Source organism: Pteropus medius, unplaced genomic scaffold (genome assembly GCF_902729225.1).
Source record: "Pteropus medius unplaced genomic scaffold, Ma_sr-lr_union100, whole genome shotgun sequence".
In the NCBI taxonomy this organism is placed as follows: domain Eukaryota; kingdom Metazoa; phylum Chordata; class Mammalia; order Chiroptera; family Pteropodidae; genus Pteropus; species Pteropus medius.
Window position 1 is genome coordinate 169,687 of NW_024351545.1, and position 27,541 is coordinate 197,227.

General features: G+C 36.2%; 1 protein-coding gene across 1 annotated transcript in view; it reads right to left on the minus strand.

Annotated features, from left to right (window-relative positions):
- LOC120586952 (rho GTPase-activating protein 20-like) overlaps nucleotides 1–26,378 on the minus strand; it is a 107,435-nt gene extending 81,057 nt beyond the window's left edge. The window contains 1 exon segment of the mRNA XM_039843508.1: nucleotides 26,152–26,378. Coding sequence (XP_039699442.1) covers nucleotides 26,152–26,378 — 227 coding nt within the window.
- Between the last annotated feature and the right edge of the window lie 1,163 nt (nucleotides 26,379–27,541).

Below are 27,541 nucleotides of genomic sequence, written 5' to 3' on the forward strand. Positions count from 1 at the left end.
GTGATGAGTCAGAATATACTGGAGTTCACTCACCATCACTTGGTGAAAATAATTCTTAAGGTTATTTCTTCAGTGAGACTATAGTAACCTCACCTTTAGGCCAGCAGACCTAATATCAGCCTGCCACTCACCCTCTGTTCTGGCTCTCATTATGTCTCACCTGGACTATTATAATATTGTTCTAAACCAGCTGTCATTCTCTAGTCTCATTCCATTTTACTCCATTCTGTATGTACCTCAGGAGTTGTTTTTAGAAAATACAAAGATTGTCACATAACTTTCTGCCAATGCTCACAAGCTAAAGTCCAAGTTCTTTAGTAAGAGGTACAAAATCCTTCACAATTAGCCGTGTGGCCTACCTTTTCAACCTTTTATTCCTCTTCGTGCTTCCAAATGCTCTGTAATTTCCAGCTGACTTGTTGCTCAGGCCCAACATCTTGGCACATCCTCAACTCCTTCATCTCTCTTATTTTCTATATCTAATCCATCAACAAATCTTGATGGCTCTACCTTCAAAATATATGCAAAATCTAACCACACCTAACCACATACATTGATACCATCCTGGTCCAATTCATCATTATCTCTTGTGTAGTTTGTTGGAACACTTTCTAACTGGTTTCTTTGTTGTCTATGTATCACAGGTGATTCTCTTAAAACATAAGTCAGGTTACATCACTCTTCTGCCCAAAGCCCTCCATGCTTCCAACTCACTTAGAACAAATCCAGAATCCTTAGAATGGTCCTACTGCTCTCCCTCTAGTTCACTCTGCTTCAGCCCCACTGATAGTCCTCCTGTGTCAAGGCCTTTGCATGTGGTATTTCCTCTTCCTAGACATGCTTCCTCCAGCACCCTATGACTAACTCCCTCATTTACTTCTGCTTTCACCTCAAATTTCACCTTATCCATGAGCCCTTCTCTATCCAATCTATACAAAATAATATCTATCTTCTTTTGCTGAAAGTTTTTACCCTGTTTCATTTCCCCCCCATATTCATCAATATCAGATATGTTGATTTATATATCGACAGGCTCCCACGTTAAGATATAAATTTTTCGAGAGAGGACAGTGACTTTGTTTCTCTGTTTTTTTTTGTTTTGTTTTGTTTTTCCTACATCGTTAATTCCTAGAACAATGCCTGGCACAGAGTAAGGGCTCAATAAAACAATTTTGCACACAAGAAATTGAGGTGATTGAGGGTATGGGACAGTGTGGCTTCTTCCAGAAAATAGGAAAGACTTAGGGAGATAATGTAAAGTCTTTTGATATTTTAAAGGCAGTCTATGGAAGGACAGATTTAATTCCAACAAATAGAATGAGGACTATGTTTTTAATAATTAGATCGATCCAAAAATGGAACAAGCCACGTTGGGAGTGACTCATCACTAGAAATGTTGCAGCAAAGACTGGACTATTGGCCTCCAGCCAAACATCATCACAGAGGAGATGCCACAGAGGAAATTCCAGGTATTCTTTAAAGCCAATGATCTGCGAATCCACAAAATGCATTTCATTTTCTGCACCAAAGAATCTTTTAAATCTTTAAGTGATGAAAAGAAGAGCCATTAGGAACAAGGGTGAAATAAATTACTTTGTCTTGCATAGCTTCTTTCTGTATCTCATGTAGACCGTAAGGAGAAACCCTAGTACAAGTTTCAAGTAAAGAGCTTGAGGGCTTGACAATAAAACCGAAGAAAGAACATTAGGTAGAGCGATACCAGTTGCTAGAGCAGCAGGAGAATAAGTACCACAAATTTCCTTTCAGCAGTTGATGCATGGTCCAGTTCCATGCTTAACCTTTGCACTAGCTGCCCAGAAGGAGAGAGCAGCAGCAGAATTAGCAGAATCTGTTGTAGATAATCAGGAAACTATTAGGAGATAGTGTTCCATATACTGGGGATTGAGTTGTTGTTCGTGAGTAGTTTTCACAGTTGTTATTCACTTCCTAGTTGACCAGCAGCCAAATGTGTGGACCAGAAATTCCAAACAGATAAACAAAAGTCCCAAGTTAACACAGTCTTCAGAAAAGCCTGCTCCCTTGGCCAAAGTCTTTCACCCGCAAGGCTTAAGATAAAATACTGGATTGCTACTGACAATGAATTCTTTTAATTTAAGTGATATTTTAAATAAGATCTAGGATAAAAGAGAGGGGTTGAAATGAAACACGTAACCAAATGGCACATGAAAATTTAAACTTCTCATCTTGTTGAGTTTCTGTTGTGTTTTTAAATAAAAAGCATACAACTATTGTTGGAGGTTCAGAATGAGTTACCTCATGATATGCTTCTGTGGTGGGCAGATTGTTTTGAACTAAAGGCAACTTTAGCTGTTCCCACCATTAACTACTTAGAAGAATTTGAATTAGGGGCCTTCCTCATAATGGATTATCAGAAATAACTTCTTTTGACTTATCTATAAGGTAAGACAAATTACTAATTATTAAACATGTGCTCTGCTTACGATAAATTTCTGAAGGCCCAAAATGCCTTCCTTACCTGATCCCTAGCTCAGAATATCATATATACCCATTCTCCTTTCCGTCCTGAACCTCTCATGCATGTGGGGTATCTGACTCTCTCATGTAGGCAGGGTTCACATACATATGTATTTATTAAATTTGGTTATTTTTCTCTTGCTAATGTCTCATGTCTATTTGATTATTAGACAAGCCAAAACAAAAAAAAGAAAAAAAGAAAAAAAACCTTGAGAGTAAATTTTCTTCCTCCTTGACACTATGTAAAAGAAATCACAAAGACCATTGTAATGAATATGCAAAAGGAAAACTTGACCTTCTTCTAGGGTCGTCTATGAGAGAGCCTTAGAGTCAGTAAATTCCTGTGGGTATAGTTGAGGAATGGCCCTGAATAAGACACTTAAGAAACTTAAACTTTGGTTTGAAGAGCACCTTGTTGTCTATTTTTGTTGGCAAAACAACTCTAATTTCTTTTTGAAAGATTTTCCACCTCCTGTCTAATTATGTGGCACTCTTCCTTAAGGGTCTCTGCTGGCTCCCATTTGCCTTTTGGGGATAGCTCAGACTCTTGTGTGGTCTAGAAAGCCCTTCACAGCAGCTTCACTCTGGGATGACTCTCAGCAGCAGCATCCTCCCACTCTATGCCCCCCACAGCAAAATTCTCATGGTTTCCTGAAGCCACTAAGCCGGTTCCAGTTTTTGCCTTTGCTCTTTTTCTTTCTACTTGGAATGTTCTCTTTCACCATCTCCATGTAACAGGCTCCTTTTCATTTTCAAACCAATGGGTGGTGGTGGTGGTGATGGGGATTTAACCCTTTCTGAAGTGTTGCCCAAATCCCCACATGGAATTATTGTTCTTTGTATACCAATGACCTTTTACATATTTACCATGTTATGCTGTTATAGTTTTGATGAACATATCTGTGGCTTATGTTGGATTATTAATTAAAATGAAAAATATCTTATCCATCCTTACACTCTTATTAATGATGTAGTTTGTAGTTCTGGGGCCAGGCTGCCTGTACTTTTCTGTACTGTGCCACCTATGAATATGTAAACTTGGCCAAATTACCTAAGCTTCACAGAAAGAGTTTGGAATAAGGCCTGCTCCATGTACTCAATATATATTTAGCTATTGTTGTTATTTTCATATGCTCAGAGCTTAGCAAGATCCTGATATTTAATAATCATAAGGGTGTCTCCTTCTCTGTAGTAGGAAGAGAAGGTACTCTAAATCATAAGAGAAACAATAGAGAAAGCACCGACTTTAATATGTATAACAAATCTCACCCTTGTTTACTGTGCTTTTCCTGCTAATCTTCGCATAACTGTCTTCTCATACCTTTCTCTTTTTTGTCTTTAGCTGAAGATGATATTTAAGCCAACAACTTACCACCTCAAGGAGTTACTCAAATTCCCCTGGGTATCTCCTATGTATATATGAGGTACACATGTTAATAAGCTTTTATGTGTTTTTCTTTTGTTAATTTTTTTAATTTAATTTAATTTAATTTTTTTCAGGATCTCTATATTACTTCAGGACTGTTTTAATATTCATTGGCTCTGAACTTCTCCACTACAACCATTAATGAAATAAAATCACATGAGTGATTATATTATAATTACATAAATTTTCAATTGCAATGGCTGTTATCATTACTACTTATTGTTGCCTCAGAATCGCTTCTATGTGCAGTGAAACTGACAGTAATTTTTCTCAAGTTTCCTGACAGGATAAGTACATAAGTGACTGAACACAGTGAAAGGCAGGCAATTCATATTTTTCAGCCAGAATTTCAGAAAGGTAGAAGTAAAATTATTTTTTCCTCCCTTATAGCAGCAAATACTTACTAAGCATCGGTATATACTAGTGTTAAGTACTTGTCATACAATGTTTCGTTAAATCACGTAACCAAGGCCAAGACTACGGTTAGACTAGTAAGGCATCTAGGGCACGAAATTTAAGAAAATGCTTCATCTCAAGGTTTACAGTGCCATCTGCTGCCCATGCACTTGCATTTCTCTGATATTGAGTTCCTCTTAAATTATTTAACAGCCTTTTTTGAGATCAGATTCATACATCATATAATTCATTCATTTTAAATGTATGATTCAGTGGCTTTTAGTATATTGAGAGGGTTGTGCAACCATCACAATCAATTTTAGAACGTTTTCATCACCCTTAAAAAACCCACACCCATTAGCAAACACTTTTCACTTCTCACTAAACTCCCGAGCTCTAGGCAACCACGAATCTATGTTCTGTCTTTGTAGATTTGCCTATTCTAGACATTTTATATGAATAGAATCATACAATATGTGGTGGTCTGTGACTGGCTTCTTTCACTTACCATGGAGTTTTCTAGTTGTTTTTGTTTATTTCATGTGTAGCATTTGTCAGTATTTCATTCTATTTATTACTGAATGATATTTCATCGTATGGCTATGCCACATTTTATTTATCTATTCATCAGTTGATGGATAATTGGATTGTTTACACTTTTTGACTATTATGAATAATGTTGCTCTAAACACCTATGTGGACACATTTTCATTTTTCATATATATATATATATATATATATATATATATCACACACACACACACACACACACATATATATACGGTTTTGCTCTTTCAAAGTCATGGTTCACTGTTTTTTTTATATGCAAATATAAGCACACACACACACACACACACACATACACACATACACACATACATACATACCTAATAGTGAAATTACTGGGTATAATGTAACTCTACATTTATAAGCATTTTGAGGAACGACTAGGCTATATTCAAAGTAGCTACACCATTTTACACTCCTAACAGCAGAGTTCCAATTTTTTGTATCCTTACCACACTTGTTATCCTCCATCTTTTTTAAATAATCTCTCAACTGCATGTGGAATGCTTTCTTACTACAGTTTTAACTTTCCAAATGGCAAATGATGCTGAGCATCTATTTCTGTGATTATTAGCCATTTGTATATCTTCTTTAAAGAAATTTTTATTTAGATATTTTGCCCATTTTATAGATTTCACCTTTATTGAAGTTTAACAAATAAAAATTTAAGATATTTAAAATACTTAAAGTGTATATATCATGGTGATTTGATATATGTATATATTGTGAAAAAAATTTCTTCCATCTAGTTAATCAACACATCTATCACCTCACAAAACGTCTTTTATCTTTTGTCAAATTTTTAATTATTTGTCTTTTTATAATTGAATTGTAAGAGTTCTTTATACATTTTGGATACGAGTCCTATTTGCAAATATTTTCTCTCATTCTGTAGTTGTCTTTTAATTTTTTTGATAGTGCTCCTTGAAGCACGAAAGTTTATAATTTTGATGAAGTCTAGTTTATTTTTTCTGTTGCTTGTGTTTTTGGTATAAGGTTTTGCCTAATCCAAAGTCATGGTTCACTGTTTTTATTTTTTTTTTTCTTCTATGAGTTTTATAGTGTTAGTGCCTACATTTAGATTTATGATACTCAGGGACATGAACAGTGAACCAGGGTTACCAGACAGTAGGGGGTGGGGGAGGAGGGAAGAGGTAGACAGGGTAAAGGGAACCAAATATAGGGAGTTAGGGGGAGAGTGAAGTGGGTAAAGGTGATCAGATATATGGTAGCTGAAGGAAACTGGACTTTGGGTGGTAATCACACAATAGAATATATAGATGTAAAATTATAATGTACACCTGAAAATTATATAATTGTATTAACCAATGTTATCCCAATAAACTTAATTTAAAAAATAAAAAAATAAAGTGCCACTGAAACACGTTAAAAAATAGAAAGAAAAAATTGGAACAGAAAAAAGAAAAAGGGAGAAAATGAAACTAAAGACATGCAGGTTAGAAAGAGAGAAGAAAAACTTTATTTGTTGATGACATGATTCTATTAGTGAAACTCCCCAGGAATTCACAGTAATTACTAGAAAAAAATTAAATAGACCTAGCAAGGTTGTAGGATACATGATCAACATAAAAAATTTATTTTTTTATATCTTAATATGAAAACAAATCTAAAATGAAAGATAAATAAATAAATAAATAAAATCTTTTCTGCTGTTTGCCTTATATCTTTCTAAGTTCCTTTTTTTTTTTCTTTCAGAAAATAAATATTGTTTTAAGAGCCTTTCCTCAAGTGCCTGATGATCTTTGACTATACTTGTATCCATAAATCACTTCTCTTGGCAGGCTGGGAGGAATCCTCCCATCTCTCCCCTGGAAGGCACACACCTGTCCACCAGTATTCTGAGAGCAAAGCGGTGGATAAAACTTCTTTCTAAATCTCTGTTTTCAACCTCATCTTCAGCCATGTCTGGCTCTCTAGCACAGAGCCTCTCTCTTTCACGTTTCCCGAATGTCAATACCCTGCCTTCTCCTGGATTTGAGGAGAGGAAGTCTTTGACTATATGAACTGGAACTGAGGATTAGGGATTTAACTTCTTCTTCTCCAGACTTGGAATCATTCTTCCTACTTCCAGTCCCAATTTCTAGTATTTGGGGATCCTTTCTGTTTTGTATTACTCCCAAACGAGCAACTTCATCCAACTGTAAGAGACTGAACCAAGAATCAAACATGGGTCTTTGTTTCTAAATCTCAGCGTATCAGGCTGCAACCTGTTAGTTCGACCAATTTAGGTTTTATATTCTACATTTCTCACCTTCTCTGTTCTAAGTTATTTGATGTTCACTATTAAATCAAAGAGAACGAAAATAATTTAGAAAGTGTGATTATAAGTGACAAAATGGAAAGCCAGTTTTATATCATAGTCATAATGTATATGAAAAGTTTTGATGAAACAAACTCTTATACATTAGGCTTTCCATAGTACAACAATAGGGAAAACATATGTGGGCACCAGGCCCAGCTGGTCCAAGGTCTGGCTGTGATCCAGTCTCCCAGCTAGGAACAGAACCCAGATTTAGAATGTTACATTAGTGTAGTAGGGCGCCTGCACCTAAAATATGTAAACATGCTTCAGCTTATTGTAACACGTATGTGTGGCTGAATGCCACTATTATACTCTGCTATGTGTGGAGCCATGCGGTACCCTGGGGAGCAGAAGGGGAGTACAGAAAGGGGAACAGAAGAAGTGAGTGCAATACCGTGCACCCCCTGCAATAGACTGCACTGCTCCCAATAAAACTGCGCTCTGCACAATAAAGTTGGTGCCTGCCGTTTCATTCTCATGTCGGCCTCTTGTGCATTCTTCCAATTGGGCATCTCACCATCGAACCTTCCTTTCTCGATCTGCTTGGCGTGAACAACATAACATCAGTTAACTAATATGGTTAGAAATTAAAAAGACCTTTTTTTAGAAGTGCTCAGCATGAATATTTAAGAGAGTATTTTAATTATGATCCAAGTTTCTAAATTATTTCTCTTGCATCATTAAAAAAGATATAAATTATTAAACATGAGTAATGGAATCCGTAAGATGCTCAAAGAAGAGCAACAACTTTGTTAACTGACATTTGTTTTAAATAAAAGGAGGTATCTGTAATTGCAAACACCAAATTAAAATGCCGTCAGTGGCATTTATAAACATCAGTCCTGTCCCTCGTTTTCACTAAAGTTAGTGCTTACATATTCATTAATTTATGAAGATTTTAGAGAACTTAATTAGGGGGTATCTAAATGCGGAACTCTGGAAAGTTTCATGAAATCTCTGGCAACGACAATGTCCTTTCAACCTGTGCTGATTAAAACATAGTGGAACAGATACTCTTGTTATCTTATCCTTGGTGCCTTCTGTGGGTCTTTCTAGTGGGGATGAAAAGTAAGATAGAGTTAGGAAATTTTTTCACAACATATCAAAATCACTGGCAATTCGCCCAACTTTTAATCAGAAAACTAGTTAATTCAGTGAGAGGAAAATAGAAAAAAAATTTGGTGTACCTGTTTGTGGAGACAGTATTTAGATAAAAATAATAAAAATAATTATTTGGTTGGTTAAGGCTTTATCTGAAAATGAAATGCCTGAGACAAAGTGAAAAACTAAAAATATCAAAAGGTAGATATTGCGTATGTGATGACTTTTGCATTGTAGCACTTAGTAGAGTAGGCACCTAAATATTTTTTGAATGAACGAAAACCAGAAGACATTTTTAATGATTACATTAGATTTGTAGTTAAGGTTTATATTCATGGTAGTTTGGCTCAGCAGTATCTTCAGAATTAAAACTCAATTCAAACCGACCTCAGGGTCAGCTCTGTCCTGATGTTTGGTGTGTCCTGGCATCTTCTAGATAATTTACTCAAGGGGTTAGATAGGGCCCTCTTGCAATAGCTTCTGTCTGCTCTCAATTCTGATGATAAACTTGAATAAGGACAGTGGTCATGAAAGCACAGAGGATGAGTTATGAAGATCTTTTTATGGGACACTCTGGTAAATGTTAGAATTTCTTTATAAGGAGGATGTAGAGTAGGGAAAACTAACAATAGTGCATTTACAGACAATGAACAAACAAGTTATTTTTCTTCCTTGGCAAAAATAAAATAAGGTAATTTATATAAAAGCAACTAACAAAGAGCCTGGGACATAAAGCAGGCAATTAATCAATATTAGTTTCTTTCTTTTCCATTCTTGACAAAGATAAAGTATGTTTAGAATATTTTTTTTTTATAGTATCTTGGGTATTGCATGTATGTGTGTGTTTTTGGAGGAGGATGTTAGGTAAAGAAAGAATAACATAATTTTATTCTCTAAATATGCATATTTGAGAATATATAAATTATAAAAATAATTTACTAAGTATTAATTGTTGTGTCTTCCAGTGCCATCCTCACAATCCCTTCTAATCTCACTTTGGTGATTAGCTATGTGAACTGCATACACCCCGTACTACAAAAATTCAGAAGAGAGGGTATAGTTCTATGGTTAGCCTATGAGTCTCACATTTGAAGCTCTTGGCAGAGAGCTTCAAATGTGAGACTTTTGAAGATAAAAGCAGGATAGTGTTGAATTGCAAGAGCCTACATCTCCTAAATGTTGAGTAGGATATTGACTTAAATAGCCTAAATATCTGGCAGCAATGCAGAACTGATGATAATTTAGGATGAGTAAATAAAGATTCCCTAATCTGGGGGACTAAGGAGTAGATTAGACAAAAATCAAGAGGAAGGGAGGCTGGTGGGTGTCCCTCACCAAAAGACACTTCCAAGAGCTCAGGACAGACAGGTGATGGATGATGAGAGCTTCTTGTAAGTGTAGAGATCTGAAAACAGACCTGGAACTCTGTGGTAGCATGTGACCTGAGTCCTGTGTCACCAAGGTATAGAAGCAATAGACCTAATTCTCTTAGGTCCCTGTGCCATGAGCAAGGTACAAATACTAGCAAGCATGGAGAGCTGGTTGACCTGAAGGGTCCCATAGCCAGGAGGAGGATGTGGTGTGAACTGATACCCAGTGGGCCACGTGGGATCTCTTCCTCAGCACATGCTTCCCAAGGATGATGACCACAACTGAGGCACAAACCCAACCCTCTGTCAACACCACTATAAACTGTCCATGAGACTGTCCCATCTTGCAGCATTTCAAATTAATTTCAAGGAAAGGAGGAGTAAGGGAGAAAATCCTTACCTGACAAGGTTTAACCACCAGGTGAAATGAGACCCTGAAATAAAAACTTCATTTAATTATGAAAAGACAAAGAAGAGTGTGTTTCTTACACATCCGAGTATACATAATGTAAAAAAATAAATACAAATATGTGCATAAGCATAAGGGATAAATATACAACCAAATATAGTCTAGAAAGCAGAAATGACTCAGCTAGATGGCCTGGGGGATACATTTGAGAATGGAGGAAAAAATTAGAAAATTTTTTCTTCTTCAGTACCTGAAGATGCGTCAAGAGGGACAAAGGTAAATCAGGAAGGTGGGCACTAGGCTATATGAAGGGCTAAAAGACAAAGACATCTACAGACACAAAAATTTCAAAATACTGGATAGGTTAAATAATTCATGTCTGCAAACCAAAAAATGTTTCACTGGTTACCAGCCCCTACATACAGATTTTACCATAATGCTCCTTGGTTTTCTTATAACTTAATGAACATCTTACTAGACACTGATTTTTTTTAATATGCTGCAGCCATTATAATAGAATTTATTCAACTGTAATTACTAATCTATCAAAATACGTATTAAAATAAAGTTATCAATTAAAAGACAAAGCACACTAAATGAACATGGCTAGAATAGTGCAACAAAGCCTAAATAAAACCATTTTATTTCTGCTGAGTTGCGTTCTTTGTCTCTGAAATATCTAGAGTTTTTATCCCCTTCTCCTTTTTCTCTCTTTATCCCTCTTTTTCCTTCTTACTCTGTATGCTCTATTTATGGTTTTTGCTTCTCCACAAACAAAATTTGACCATTTTAAAAATAAGAAAATAGGTTTTACAGTCTCAGAGGCTATGTTCCAGCTACCATAGTTCAGATAGCTTTCTTCGTTATTTCTCGTAAAGATAAAATAGGCCTGAGTGCTGTAAAATTCTTCTACTAAATTCAATATGTCTTCTCATATTTGACCTGAAAATGTGTTTCTTATCCTTTGTATTAGAAGCAGAGGTTCATCTATATTTACCCAGCTCATTTAAATTATTAGGTTGAAATTGGTGCTGTTCCAAGCAAGAAGCTCAGCTTGGGTGAGGTCTCAGTACAGAGCATACAAGAATGTTTCACTTGATTACCTCCCTCCTGGGACCACAAATGAAGAGGAAGGCAAACCACAATGGAAGATTAACATCTTTCAAAGACCATGGGACTTCACTGAGTTAAATATTTATTATTTTCTTTCCTGTGAATTGATTTCTTCATTTTTCATGCAAGTAAAATTTCATTTTTGCCCTTCATGGAACAATTTGAGCAAAAATAAATCACTCTCAATTTGTCAGATGATTTCTTCAGAAGTGATATGTTTTGGTGGGAACAGCACTGGAATAAGAGAGGGATCAAAGTTCTACATTCAGTGTCACTACTTATGAGATTTGGGGGCAAATTCCCCTGTGTATTAGCCTTTTCAGATGGCCATAATAACATACCATAGACTGGGTGGCTTAGATAACAAAATTAATTTTCTCATTGTTCTGAAGGCTGGGTAGGAAGTGTGAGATCAGGGTGCCAGCATAGATGAGTTCTGGTGAAACCCCTTTCTTGGCTTTATTGTGCTTACATGGCGGAGAGAGAAATGTCTCTCTCTCTTCCTCTTCTTATAAGGTCACCAATCCTATCAGATTAAGACTCCAACCTATGACATCATGGAACCATAATTACTTCCTAAAGGTCCTATCTTCAAATATAGTCACATTGGGGATTAAAATGTCAACATATGAATGGGGTGCGGGGACGTACATAATTCAGTCCATAGCACCTCGTATCTTGGTTTCTTCATCTCAGGTAATATTAATAATATCAATTTTCTAGCTCAAAGGGTAAAGATCAAATGAGATAACTAATGCATGTGGAAGTATTTTTCAAATTGTAAAATCCTATGGGAATGGAAGATGTTAAGTAATAAAAACAAATATATTGAAGAAAAATACCATATACAGAAAAGCCAATATATTTCTGGCTTATAAGTTTATACAGACATTTGAAAAATCCCTTATCTACCTCGGTCTAGGCAAATTGGGACAGCAATGTCCTAAAATAGACTACATGAATAAATGTGTAATCATCTTAACAGATAATGAATGAAATATTTGTTCTTGTCTAAACGATTAGCTTCAGGAAACCTAATAATTACATTCTGCACCCCTTCTAAATTGCATTCCACCTGCAAACATCAAATTACTATCCAAATAACATTTAAATATTACTAATATCCTAGTCAACACATCTGAAAACTTTCCACAGCAGACCTGTACTTGCATTAAGTCTCTGAGTTATGTAAATAATATCAAAAAATTAAAAGCTTGATCATTTGAATCTCTGTAACTATCATTTATTATTTTTCGGTATTGGCAATATAACCAGTGCTATGTAAAATAAGAGAAAAATATTATACCAGCGTGAAGACTTACAATTTAATCAGAAGATCTAACAATTTAAGTATAAGAAAAGAGATTTGGAAGATGGTCATTAGACTTTCTAGCTTTGCTTCTTTGGGATTTCAGCTATTTTTAGAGCTGTTTCACCACAACGTCCACAACTATCATTGGTGATCACACAGGATACGTATTATTTTTGAAGAGCTATACTCAGATTTCACTTCCTATTTCTGTGTTACTCAGTAAAGTAATAGGGGAGAGACATTATTCTCAAAGGAAGTGTCTCTCCCTCTGCTTGAACCCAACGGAATAATTTATCCACAGGCATGGCGCATTTTGATCTCTCATTCTATAGAGAAAATTAACCATATTAATAATAATAGTAATAATAATAAACCATCTAAAACAGTAATTCTTAAGCTAGATTTCAGGAATGGCTTAATGGGATCTGTAAACTCTATGTAAGTCAATAATTTTCAATGAACTCTTAAAAGGTTTGTAACCTAAAAAGATTTAGTCACAAAAAAAAATGCTAGTTAAATTACTTCATATGTGCTTTCTTCCTCATAGAACTTTCTTTAATATTCTATACTGTTAGTAGTAATACTTTAAAAAAACACCATAACATACTCTTATTATGTGTAAGGCACTATGCTTAATGCCATGTAACTCATATAAATATAAATAAAGCATGTGACCACTACACTCTCAGGGTCATGCAACAGTTAAGAAATTTGTACGAGCAACCATCAACAAGGCAGACTGTGAAAAAGATGTCAGAGCAGGTATTAAGGAATTTTTAAGGAAATTATTGAAAGCATTAAGACTCCATGGAGGAAGCAGTATTTGAACTAGGCTTTGAAAAATAAATGGAAGGTGTAGTTTGGGGAAGAGCACTCTGAACAGGAAGAATATCATAAGAAAATGTGGAGGACAGAAAGCATGAGGCATATTTAGAACATAGATTTGGGGAGCAGAAGGAAATAGCACAGCTAATTACTAAATTTGTATCATAGTATCTCAAAATTTCATGTTGCAAGGGAGAAAAGTAAATAAAAAATCTGTAGCAATAGTTCAGATCAAAAAGGAATGATGTCCAAAAGCAGACATTATCCTTGGAAAAGGACATCTGTGTCGAGATGCATTTTTATATGGAGATTCCAGCATTATATATAGTAGAGAAATGTGAGGCAGTGAAGGAACCCAGGAAAATGTGATGGCTTAAGATGTGTAAAACACATGAGAGGATATTACATTGTTAGTATTGTTTTTTACAAAGGGAATTGAATTTGATCCCACAGGTATAAAACAGTTTTTTGATGATTAATCACTATCTATAATAACTTCAATAGACTGATATTAATTAGCCTTTTCACTGTAGGTTTTATGGAAGTTCTTTGCCTGTTTAGAAAGCAAGAAGACACTGGTTTTAATTTTCTCTTACAGTACTTGAGAAGCTACATACTCAAACACAATGTGAAGCTTTATTCTTCACCCAAATCAGTGATGGTGACTAACATTGGCATGGTAGAAGAAGAGGAAGGTGCAGGTAATAGAAATGCTTAAAGTCAGTGATCAGTGACTTTAAGTATTGCTAAGTTCAGCCAAGTACCAAGGCAGATGTGTTAGTATTTCAAAGAAGGGAGAGTTAAAGTTTAAGGAGCTTATGAACTTGTTGAGGGAAAATGTGTGAGAGAGAGAAGAGAAGCAGAAGAAACTACTTTGGAGGTGTGTACGTTACAGAAGAGGGAGGAAGATTAGGGGCAATAATAGGGCACTGAGAAGATATCAGAGACGGTATGAGGAGAACCAGGAGAAGCAAAAGTATAAGGAAATGGTGATTGACAATGTATGTAGTATTGAGAGAGACTGAGAAACACATGGTCCAAGAAGAGGCCATTGGATTTGAGATTAGTACTTTGCTCAAAACCTCAAAGAAAACAGTTTTAATAGAGTGATGGGATGGAGGCCACATTTAAAGGAACTGAAGAGGCATCCCAGCTGAGAATATGAAGAAGGGAGTTTTCCCATACACCGGAGAGGTATAGTAGTGATTTGAAAGGGTCAAAGGTAAGTATTCAGGTTAAAAGCAGGAGACAGAGAAATACTGAAGATGTGAGAGAAAGAGGGAAAGGTGGGGGGAGGGAGAGAGAGAGAGGAGTTGAAGAAATAAAGTTGAGGAGGGAGTGGGAAAGCCAGCGAAGAATAAAGATGCAGAGAAATTCTTGGTTATAAAGATGGATATAAATATCATGATAAATTATATTTATCTTTCATATAGAATTTACTCTTATAGAGTAAGTCTAGCACTAGAAACAAAGAATAAGAATAACCACTAAATATTCCATAACACAAAGAATAAAATAATTCCCAAGTAGCAGTGAGGATCAGCTGAGCTAAAAAGAGTGTAATATTCCATTCTATATATGTACCATAGCTTCTTTAGTCAATCATCTATCATAGGACACTTTGGTTGTTTCCATGTCCTGGCCACTGTGAATAATGCTGCTATGAACATCAGTGTGCAAATATGAAGTTTCAAGTCTTTGGGGTAAATACCCAGTAGAAGGATTGCTAGATCATATGGTAGATCAATTCTTAGTTTTTTGAGGAACTTCTATACTGTTTTCCATAGTGGTTGTGTTACTCAGCCATAAAAAGAGATGAAATACTGCCATTTGCAACAACATGGATGGACCTTGAAACAATCATACTAAGCGAAGTAAACCAGACAAAAAAAAAGTTGAAAATCACATAATATCACTTATATGTGGGATATAAACCTAAAAGCAACAAATGAACAGAACAAACGAACAGAGAGTCATAGACATGGACAATGGACTAGTGGATCCCAGAAGGTAGGGGGCCGGGGGGCAGGGGGAGTGGTGAGAGGTGGATGAGGGAAAAAAGAGAAAAAAAAATGGAAACACTTCCAATTGCCTTCTCCCCTCCTCATGGGAGTTGTTGTGTCTGCTGGTTCTTGGGTTCCAATAGGCTAACTTAAACTAAAAGGGGCAAGTTGTTGGTAGCATCCATAGGTAACTAACCTGGGCTTCACAAGAGAATAAAACAGAGAATAGTGAGGAACTCAAAAAAATAAAAAATATAAAAAGAGTGTAGAGTAGCTGTGTCCCAAACTACTCCAGTCTCTTGACTTCCTCTGTCATTTCTCAGCAGCCAGAAAGTCAGAGCAAAGGCAGGCAGAGGGAGTGACCCTGAGCTGGGATTAACATGGGAAGCTTGACAGAAGGTCAAGCAGAGTAAGGTCCATTGAGTCCAACCAGATAGAAAGGAACATAAAGCCAGAATGTGCATTTGTTGTTTCGTAACAATTGGTCTTACATCCTGAGCTTGCCTGTAAACTTCTGGAGATGGTGGAGCACAGAGGTTAAGACCCAGGCCATGGAGTTAGAACTGAGCTGGTTGAGAATTGTAGTTTTGAGAGAGACTGGTAAACTGTGGGTCTTTATAATGCAGCAACCCTGATGCTAGGAGGTGGGATTTTTGGATACCCATGGTTCTGTATACTAATGATAAAAACACATTTGCTTCTTGTCCACTTCTATGAACAAATTAGTTTGGTAACATTTAAAATAAAATTAATACGATGGTAATAAGATCTCTTATTAATACATCTGAGAAGCATGTTATAAATTTAAGGTAGCATGGCAATTGGTTCCTTTGTTTAAAACATACTATCTTTACTGTTGAAAGTCTAAATAAATATAGATATTTATTTGTCTATAAATAATAAAACATTCAAATTCAATTCTTTGAAATTTATAAACTCTTCATGAGTTTTGATCAGTGTTTTAACAGACCTGTTGTGTCTTTTAAATATTGATTACCTAACATATTAAGGGGAAAAAGTTACAATCTCTTTCAAACTCGTATTGCAATCTGAATGACTATATTACATATTTTTACTAAAAATATATGTAGTTTCTCTTTGTTCAAGGAACTGTATACATAACCTGTGTTTTGCTGTCCTACTACTCCAAAGGTAAAAATTAATAGGGAAAGATTTGAGGGAAAAGAGGATACTATCTAGTTTATTGAGGGAGCGACTTATTCTTTCCAGAATAATTATATACATCAGCCATTAATCTCAACAGTAAATATTAAAGAAGTAAAATAGTTAATTAAAAACAAAACAAAATCTTCTCATTCCAAAAATCAAATACAGCAACCTGTGATAAATCTGAAGAGAACAAAGAACCTATCCATACTGTTTTTCAGAAAGGACAAAATAATGAATTTTTGTTACTTTTACGAAGTTCTTTATTTTTAAAAATTGTTAATTTTTTCTTTTCAAAATCAATGTTATTGTGGTGTATTTACATATAATAAAATGCAGCCATTTTAAGGATATAGTTTGATATAGGTTGTGGCAAATGTATGTACCCGGGTAACCAGCACCACAATGTCAATAAATAATATTCTTATTAAACTAAAATGTCCCTAGTCTATTTGCAGCTAATTCCTCACCCACCTGTCACCTGAAACAACCTGTGTTCTGCTTTCCAACAGTCTAGGTTGGTTGTACCCTCTCTAGAATTTCATATAAAGGGAATCATACAGGATGTACTCTTTTTTCTGACTTCTCACACAAAACCTAATGTATTACATTTATCAATAATTTGTTCTTTTTTTATTGCTAAGTAGTGTTCCATTGCATGTTTAGGCAGAAATTTGTTTATCCATTCTTCTGTTTGGTGGACATTTGAGCTATTTCTAGTTTGGGGATATTATAAATAAAGTTGCAATGAATATATGAGTCCAAGATTTTTGATGAACACATTTCTTCTCTCTTGGGTAAATTCCTAAGAATGCAATTACCTGGATGTATAGTAAGTATATGTGTAACTTTATAAGAAAAAGCCAAGCAGGTCTCCAAAGTAACTGTGCCGTTGTTAGATTCCAACCAGCAACACATAAAAGTTCCAGTTCCTCAACATTTTTGCTAACGTCACCAATGGTGCTTTATCTCTCGTGTTTTGTATGTATGTATGTAAGTATGTATGTATGTATGTATGTATGTATGTATGTATGTATGTATGTATTTATTTTTACTTCAAATTCGTTTCTTGGAATCTTGTCTGCAGGAATTTTTTTTCTTTTTAAATCTGCATAAGCTAAAATTTACTGAGCACGTACTCTGTTAGATACTAGTGAACACTTTAACTGCATTGCTTCATTTGAAGTTCATAACAACATTAAGAGGCATGATTTCCATACCTCTCAACCACAGTCATAGAGCAAGTTAGTAAGCAAAACAACTGAGATTTATACTGAGGCTGTCTGTCCCCAAAGTTCACACTCTAAACCCTTACCCTATTACACAAAAATTGTATTTTGGCTAAAATGTAAACAAACATAAATGTTATTTTTTCTTTATATAAAGTACATAGGTTTGTTGTTTAACACCACCATGTTCTTTCTTATGCTCTAAGCCTGTCCTCCTAGGAATTCTTTCATAGGAATTCTTTAGGACCTGTTTTGAGGAAGGGATTCTCCAGAGAGATTTGTGTGTTCTTCCAGTTGTACTAGAATGAAAATCGAATATCCCTACATCGGAAAACCCTAGATGCTACAGTTTTTGTTCTTTCTGAGGTCTATCTATTCATAATTTCCTGAGTTTCTGAGCTCTTCCAGGAGCTCTCTCCATATACCAATGTTCATGTTTTCACTTATTACAACTAAGAGAACCTAAAAAATGTCCTGACTTGTAAGCAGCTGTGGATACAGTGGATATTAAGCCAGAAAAGAAATCTAGATGTTATTCCTACTTCCACCTTTATTTAGAAGAAACAAGTCCACCTTCCAGTGCCCTGACAAGGATATTGCAAACCCAACAAACACTGGCATGCATCTGATAGCTTGGGGTGATCCTCCAAATGGCCAGTTCAAGAACCAATTAGACAGTAAGTTAGATAAATAGAAGAAATGGATGTCGGAGTCCCCTATCATACCTGACGTGCAGAATTAGTTATGGAAATGCAGGAATAGCCAACTCACAATGTCAATTTTAGGTTATAAAAAATTTGGAGAAATTCCTTCCTCTGTTAATCAAATATAACACTGTATTATATAAACAATGGCTCCTACTTTTAGTGCATGCCAAGAATGGTGTTTGAGCACTTGGTGATCTCTTCAACTATTGATTCTTGACTGTGTTTTAGGTTCACAAGGTGAAAATAGCTGCACCATTTTCCAACTTCTAGTGCTTATTTATTTACTTAGTAATGTAGTGCCTTTTTGGTTAGTTGGCTTATTGATTAATCACTGCCCTAAGCAACTAATTTTTTTCTAGTTGAGAGAATAGTTCAAAGGCCCTTGCCATTTGAAATGTATCTGCATAGTAACAAATCAGAGGTTAGTGGTTTACAAGTACATTTGGCACTTGTAGGTTCATTGCCCAGAGTTCAGAATTAGAAATTTAATCACAAACATACATTTCATGTTCTGGACATCAGCTTGGATTGCTGTGACAGTACAAGCTTCTGTATACACAGGTGCACATTGCAATGTGCTGTGTGTACAGAAGAAAGATGAATTTGAAGAATTTAAAGATTAAATTATAGGCAACATTTTCCTTGATGTTCTTAACATTCACATACAGTCATACCATGGGTTACTTAGAAAAAACTGGGGATTTTTTTTCATAGACTAATTTTTAGCTCAATTTTATTTTAAGTTCACAGCTAAATTGAGTAAAAGGTACTGAGATTTCTTACCCTGTCTCCACACATGGATAGCCTCCCCTACTATCAACATCCTGCACCAGAGTGGTACATTAATGTTAATTTATAAACCTACATTGACACATTATTACCACCAAAGTTCATAGTTTACATTAGAGTTCAATCTTGGTGTTGCACAGTTTATGGAATTCGACAAATGTATAATGATGTATATCTATTATTATGGTATCATATGGATTAGTTTTAGTGCCCTAAAAATTCTCTGTGCTCCATCTATTCATAGCTCCTCTTCCCTAACCCCTGGCAATCACTGATCCTTTTACCGTTTGCCTAATTTTGCTTTTTCCAGAGAGTCATATAATTGGAATTACACAATATGTAGCTTTTTCACATTATTTCCCTCATTTAGCTATATGTATTTAATGTTTCTCCATGTCTTTTCATGAATTGATTGCTCATTTTCTTTTAGTGCTGAATAATATTCCATTATCTGGATGTACCAAAACTTAACTGGTAATTTTTTTTCTAAATGTTACTCTTTGGGGGTGCTTAGGAGGTAATCAAGTATGAAATAAACTATTTAAAGTGGAAACAGGAAATTAAAGACCTAAGATACTTAGTTGTGGGAATGGAAACATGGTTGCATGATTATATTGTAATATAAATTAGGCAAGTAATGAATGTTTGTTGAACTGAACATAAAGAAGACTGTTCCCTGGAATGAGGAATGTGGAGGAATCAAAAGAAGTATGGACCATGATTATTAACCATATTAATTATCACGTCATCTATCAGAAGACCATTGCCTTCTGGTGACTCAGTGTTCTCAAAATGCAATCTTCGATTATTAAATTGGCCAGCCAGTGTTTTAGGGGGATAGTTGGCAAGAGGTCAGGGACAGATTCTTTCTTCATGCCAGGTCTTTAATTAAATAAATATTTTTATAAAGTACTGAGTGAAGAATTTAGATTCTAAGAAGCACGGAAAATCAAAAGAGTCTTTTCATAAAATTCCATTTGTTTTCTACTCAGAGAATCCTAAACAATAATCTGATGTATCTGTACTTATTTCTCAGGTATCTTATGGTAAAGTTTTTCTTCTTAAACATTTCAAAAGTTCAAATAATGCCTGAAGTGGAAGAGAAAAAAAAAAGTTTCCTTCAAAGTCAAGTCTTCAGGATAAGCTGGACTGCTTATGGACTTCAGTCACCCAGAAGAGAGAGGGCTTGATCCTTTGAGATGATTGGCAGTGATAACTTCCAACTAGAAGTTTTCACTTTTTTTCTTTAACACCTAAGGATTGGTTTTTTTCTGGTTTCAAAAAAAATTAACACAAGATAGTAAGCTGGCTCAACTTTTTATGACATCAAGCAACTTTTTTATCCCCACCTTTGCAACTTATATGAATGATTTTTTTTTTGATTATAGTGATCCAGACACGACATTTTATACATTAAATAATTAATTTATTAATTCAAGCAACACTTACTAAAGCACCTACTATATGTCAGATAGTGTTCTAGACACAAAGGGTACTACAGTGAACTAGATAAAAAGGAGCCGTTCTCTCCTGGACTTTATCCTCTACTGAGAAAAATAAACTATGAGCAAATAGACACATTAGATAGTTTTGAGTGTAATGAGAGTTAAGAAGGAAATACAGCAGGTTAATGAACTAGGGAGTTCTCATATAGGATGGTCAGAGAAGGACTTACAGACCTGGACAACAAATGATCAATTTTTCTTTAAACATGTCAATGAAATTTCCAGGGAAAAACAGAATATTACTTAGGATATATGTATATTCCTTTATATATATATTCCTTTCTCGTTTTGGCTTTTAAGTATTCTTCTGTTCACTTACTCTAAAGTAAATCTTGACAACCTACAAGCCCACCTGTGTACACAGTGGCCTTCTTGCTTCATTTTAAAATAAGAATAGACTATCAAGGGCATAGATATTTAGGAAATATAGAAGCATAAGATAAATACCTCTTCTTACCCTGCAAAGAAGGAAAACAACAACAACAACAAAAAAAACCAAAAAAAAACTAGAAACAACCCCAGAGAAATTAGAGCTAAATGTAAGAACAGAAAAACGTCAAACAAACACATGGTAGATCTATGTGAGATTAGTGAATGAGGCATTTTTGCACCAGGCTCTGAAAACAACTGGTCCAGATAAAGCAGAAATATGGACAGGCTTCGGAAGGTAGGTCATTATAATAAAGAGTATCTGATAGAATAGATAACATGACTGATATCTCAAGAAACTGAAAAATGATTAAGGCACAGAATGCAAAAAGAAAAGGTAAGGCTGTCAGAAACTCCAGTAAAAAACCAACCAACAAGCCCACATAAGACAGTTGTAATCCAAAACCGTAGTAAATTAATTAATGTGAGAAGTCTTTAGCAATTGGTCAGTATAGAACAGGAGAATGCATTTGAACTAAATGTTAGGATTATTCTCCAACTGTCACAGGGGTTATGGCATTAGAATCTTGGAGATAGAAGAATACTCATTGCACATCCAGTGTCTGCAGATAACAATATTTACTGCTTACTACAAAGCAAAAACCATTTGCCGGTGTTCAATATTTGCAATCAATCTGTAAAGAAATCATGACAGACTTTCCCATCAGAACTGCTATCAGCTTTGACCACATGAAAGTAAAGCTGGAGCTGAAAGATGTTCAGAGGTAAAGGGGGGAATGGAAGGTGAAGGAACAGAGATCCCATTAATATTCCCATCTCCAAAATGGAGAGCAAGACTAATTTCTTGAAAAAGACGTGGAGGTTTAAGTCCGAAGTTGTAGACTCAAACTGAAAACAGTGGTATGACTATATTGTGAGGCAGAGGGTAAAAGATGCAGGAGGTGGTACAAATGAGCTACATTAATCTATTACAACAGGAAGTTACAGACAATCATTAATGATGATACACCATGCAATAGTGATTTAAGCAGACTATTTAGAGGTGTATAGGTAACCATGAGAAGAAGCATTTAAAAGTGGTTCACTCTAGGGAGAGAGATCGTAGATGGGGATGGGTGGGCCAGATAACATGTTTTCCATTATAAGCCTGTGGTGTTAAAGAATTTATACATATAAAATTTGTATCCTAAGGAAATTTCTGAACCATCTTTCCTTCCAGCTCATAAGAAGGGGCACAGATGCCTTCACATCTGATGGCATGAGTTCAGGAACCTTTTTTGTACAATGATACAAACTCTTCGCTAATTTAGTTTTGGGGGACAGGAGAGAAAGCCTCTTTTCATTGAGGTGAAGGGGAAATGTCCACCTTAATTTCCTCAGAATATCTTTTTTAAAACTTTTTTTATTGTAGTAAATATATATAACATAAAATTTTCCATTTTAACTATTTTAAGTGTAAAATCCAGTAGCATTAATGACAGTGCAACCATTACCACTACCTATTTTCAAAGTTTTACATCACTCCAAACAGAAACTGTATACTCATTAGGCAAGAACCTCCCCGCAGGCCCTGGTAACTTCTATTCTGTTTTCTGTCTCTATGAATTTGTCTATTCTTTGTGATACACATAAATGGAATCATACGATATTTGTTCTTTTGTGTCTGACTTATTTCATTCATCTTTGGGCTATCTTTGGGCAATTTTCTGAAATCTTAGGGAGATGGCAGGATCTGAAAGACATGAAAAATGTAAATTTAAAGTATTTTATTCCATATAAAATCTTGGTAGTACTAGGGGGAAAAAAGGTAGATCCATAAGGAACAATAGCTGCAGAATCCAGGACTTGTGTCTGTGCCAAAATTTTCTCTTGGTGGGTTATTACAGCAAAGAAGCACATTTTGTTAGAGTGAAGAAGAAAGTCATGAAAAATCTGATGCCTCCCATCATCACTATACATGACTGCCTATACTGAAACAGTGCTGGGAACCTAGCTTCAATGCTCAGTCAGTCTCACAATGTTAATTCTTTCACCAGCTGAGAAAGACATGATTGGTACATGAACGATTTAATAAGATGAATCACTCAAATCTTACTTAACCACACAAGATGTGACTTGCACACATGGCCCCGGGGGACATTTTGTTTTTGCCAGTGGAATCACTGTCCTTTGTCTGCACATTGATACCCTTTTGTTCATGCTCTGCCTTTCTGGAACTTCTTACATCTCCGAGTTTGTTTGTAGGGAAATGAATCTGTGTGCAGTAACATACCTAAAGAGATTAAATCATCTCTTACTATTTGTATTGATTTTCCATTGCCAAGTAAAATTAGTTTCAAGGGCATAGCAATTTGTAGGAAAATTCAAGACAGGACTGATAGCTGGTGGATTATTTTCCATGCTTTCTTGAATAGCTGTCACTCTTGACAGATACCCTAGAATGCAGTTATGCAAGGAGCTGCTAAACTGTCAGCATTTTGTTAAAAATAAACTGCTGAAGATTACAGGGTGACTACTTACCATACCCCAAAGCACAAAGAACACCAATATATTTGCAAGAATGTCCTCAGAATGCTCAAGAGCAAAGCATCTTTGTAAATTGATTCACCTTTGTAAATTGATTCACCTTTGTTGTGGCATCTGCAAAGCCACAACAGGGATAATTTTAAATTTCTCAGGGATGACCATTCCTAAGTGGAAATTGTAGCTATAATGTAGCTGCCAAGATGAATGGGTAGGTGGAAGCTCTGATTTTAAAAGCTAACAGACATGAAGGATATATGATGTGTGTGTGTGTGTGTGTGTGTGTGTGTGTGTGTGTGTGTGTGTGTGTGTAAAGAAAGGAGGGTTTTTAAGAGAGATGTTTTATTCTGAAAAGTCATTGAGTGTCGCCTAAAATTACATCATATAAAGAGCTATGCTGTTGGGCTACTTTGAAGAGGATGTTCATTAATGGGAACATCAGTTGAAAGCTAGGGAAGATAATCATGGGCCTTAAAAAGCATGAAAGGAGAAACAACCAATAGGGACTTGAAAAAGAGGCTAACTTGGTATCAGACACCTGAGTTGTACTGGCCTGTTCTTTTTAGGGAATGTTGAGAAGGAAGGAGTGGGGAATGGGGGCTAGCAGTGAGGTCTTGTAAGATTAATACAGTAAAAAGTGGTTTGATTGATGTATGAGATATAGGACAAGGGTTCTGAGTGGGATCTATAAGAATGACAATGTTAAATAGAACTCATCAGTTATATATTTGAAGGGCTATGAAAGGGATCAGTGTGGTGACAGCTTAAGATTGCTGATTGATGGCTAATTAGAGAAGGTATATAAAGAAGTATATATTCATGCCCCCTCAAAAAACATGTTTTCACACTATATGTGTAGAATTAATTTTCTCCTCTGGTAACAAGTAAAACAGAAGCAGAACAGTACAACCTGACTCCTTATGTGTGGCTAGGCTCAGAGGACATCAGTGCTACTGCATGTAACAGGGATGAGCCAAGGGACAGAATTTGGACTTACAAGATCTGAAATAGAGGTTTTTGTGATATTTGACTTTTTCTTGTCTTTCACCTTCAAAGTTTGTGATAAAATTCAACCACCTGCTTTCAAACACCTGTCATCTTGGGGGGTTGGGAGAGATTTAAGGGAACCGAGGGACCCACACCATGTAACATCACTAGTCTGACCTACTCAAGATCTGGTTAGTGTCTCAGGGCCAAATTCTTTGGGTCATGCTTGTGTCTTTTTTCTTTCTCTCATAACCCATAATCAATCTGTCAGGAAATTGTGTCAGTTCTACCGTCAAAAAGCGAACAGAATCCCGCCACTTCTAACCATTTTCATGGTGAACATGTTGATCCTAGCCTCTTCTAACCTGTGTCCCTCCTCTGCCCATGTGCCCTATAGTCTCATCTCAACACCTCTGCCCAAGCCCTCTAATGGTCCCCAGCTCACTCAGAGTGAAAACCCAAGTTCTTAATGTGGCCCACAGGGTCTCACACAATTTGACCCTCAACTCTCAGGCCTCATCTGCTGCTCTTCACGCTCTTATTTATACTATTCCAGCCACAGTGACCTTTTTTGCAGTTACTCAGGTGTACCCCTTTTGCTCTTGTATCTGTACCTTTGCTCCCTCAATTTCCTTTATCTGGAGTACTCTTTCCCACATATCCACATTGCTCACTTCTTTACGTCCTTCATGTCTTTGCTCACACGCCACCTTCCTAGAGAGGCTTTCTTTGGCCATCTCTTTTAAAACCTCTTCCCACCCTCATCATGTCCTGTCTATTTTCTCTACTTTATTATTCTTCATCGCTTTAATCAGCATCCATTATATATTTTCTTATTTATATTCTATCTCTCCTGACAGAATGTAAATTCACTAGGAGCAGGGATTTTTTTGTATGCTGCTATATGCCTAGTGTTCAGAATAGTACCTGGCATATAGTAGGACTCAATATGTATTAGCTGAGTGAATAAATGAACGAATGTCTCTTGTTTCTTATTCCTGGGACCAGGACATGGCCTTGTTCTAACTAGTATGTTTTTGATTTTGACTCTGTGTCTTACCCTGGCCCTTAATGATTTGAGTTAGTTTTTCTGTTGTCATTGTGGCCCTTCCACCCCATTCAGCACTGCAATATCTTCTGCAAAGTGAGGGCTACGGCTTACTACCAGCACTCTCCAAGGCTGACTGCTGGTCTGCCTGCCAATTCACTTCGTGTAATCTGTTCTTAGGCCTCCTCTTGTCCTTGCTTACTTTTATTGTTCACAGTACTTCCTTGATGCCTACAGAAAGTACAACCTGTTTTCTGTCACCATGCTTCCCAGGTATTGTCCTCCAGCACTGTGATTCCATCATCAACTGTCTAACATGTTCAGCATGGAGTACAACATATGGTCACATTTTCTTTTTATATTCAAATTAAATGACTGAATCCTTATTCTGTTTATGGTGAAAATATATTTCCTTCACCTCTCGAGTTACTTTGTCTCATAATAACAAGAATCTCAGGGTTTTACTCAATCCAAAGATTCACATCAAGGAAGAAAGCTAGAAATCTACTTAGTCCGTTAAAGAGACCTGGATTGTTGTCACTGCCACATGGTGTCACTGTTGAAACATAGGCAGTCTGAATGCTCATGCTGCCCATATCTGCTGGCAGGAGAGACACAGTTACGTGGTGCAGAGTTGGTGGCATGCTACCACTGATACCTGAGAATTCAGGAGCCCGGGCTGATCCCGTCATTCACTGAACAAAGATGCTTCAGTGACAAGGGGCCGTGGCTGCCAGCTCAGAGGGAAGAGCTGGAAGAGGAAGTCCTCATCTCCAAGTGTTACCTGGAGTGGCTGCCACTCCACACCAATGTGGGCCTGGAGTCTCAATATTACTGCTCCTTGGGTGCTAACTCATTAGTTCATGTACACACATATGCACACCCATGAACGTTTTCCCCAGACATGTCAAAGGGGCAACTTCTTAAGAGGCTTTTAATAGCCTCCTTCACTGTGTAGAATCAGGCTCTCCTCAACTCCAAGTTCTGATCTTGAGAGTAAAAGAAACTTTTCTATCTTTGACTCAAAGTGTGACTTTTTTTGTACCTCAGGAAGAATGACTTTTTTTTTTCAGAGAAAACTCCCATCTTATTACACACACAGTTAGACCTATGTTACAGGAACTTGCCTCACCCAATTGGATAGGCATACTTTTTAAATTGCCTGATACTTCCTGGTCTTCTGTTTCTGCCTATGTTATAGGATATGATGCAGCTTGACTTTGATGGGGAAAAATAAAAACCCAAAGGGAGTACTTTAACTATAAAGATGATGCCACAGGGGCAACAAAGAAAGAGCAATGCTACTCTGAAGAGATATTTATTCATTAACGGTAAAAACTAATCATGAAAATAGCTACCATCCACGAGGCAACTAATATGTGCCTGGAACTTTTATATATGTTATCTCAATCACTCTCTTAAGTATCCTGAAAAATCAATATTATTAACAGAGATCTAATGATGAGAAGTGTGAAATGTACAGAAGTAAAGTAACTCAAAGCATAAAGCCTGAGATAATGCAGCAGAGCCAAGATTTAACTTTTGGTCTTTGAAACTCTAAAGCTTGGAGTCTTCCCGATGTACCATGCTTACTCTTCAATAATGACTGAGTGTCTCAGGCCTCTGACTGCTGGGGGATGTGTACACCAGTGGTTATTCCAGACTGACTGCTACAGGAAACACCTGCTATAAGATTATCCCACCTTACCGGTCCTGGAAGTGTGTATTTCGATTAGCATCTTCTTTACCTTTGGAAACATCTGTAGTTCAATTCACTCTTTCAGAGGGGAATGATAACTTTTGAATCTGCTCCTTTATATCCCAGGTAAAGGAAAGGAGGGAGAAACCAGGCACC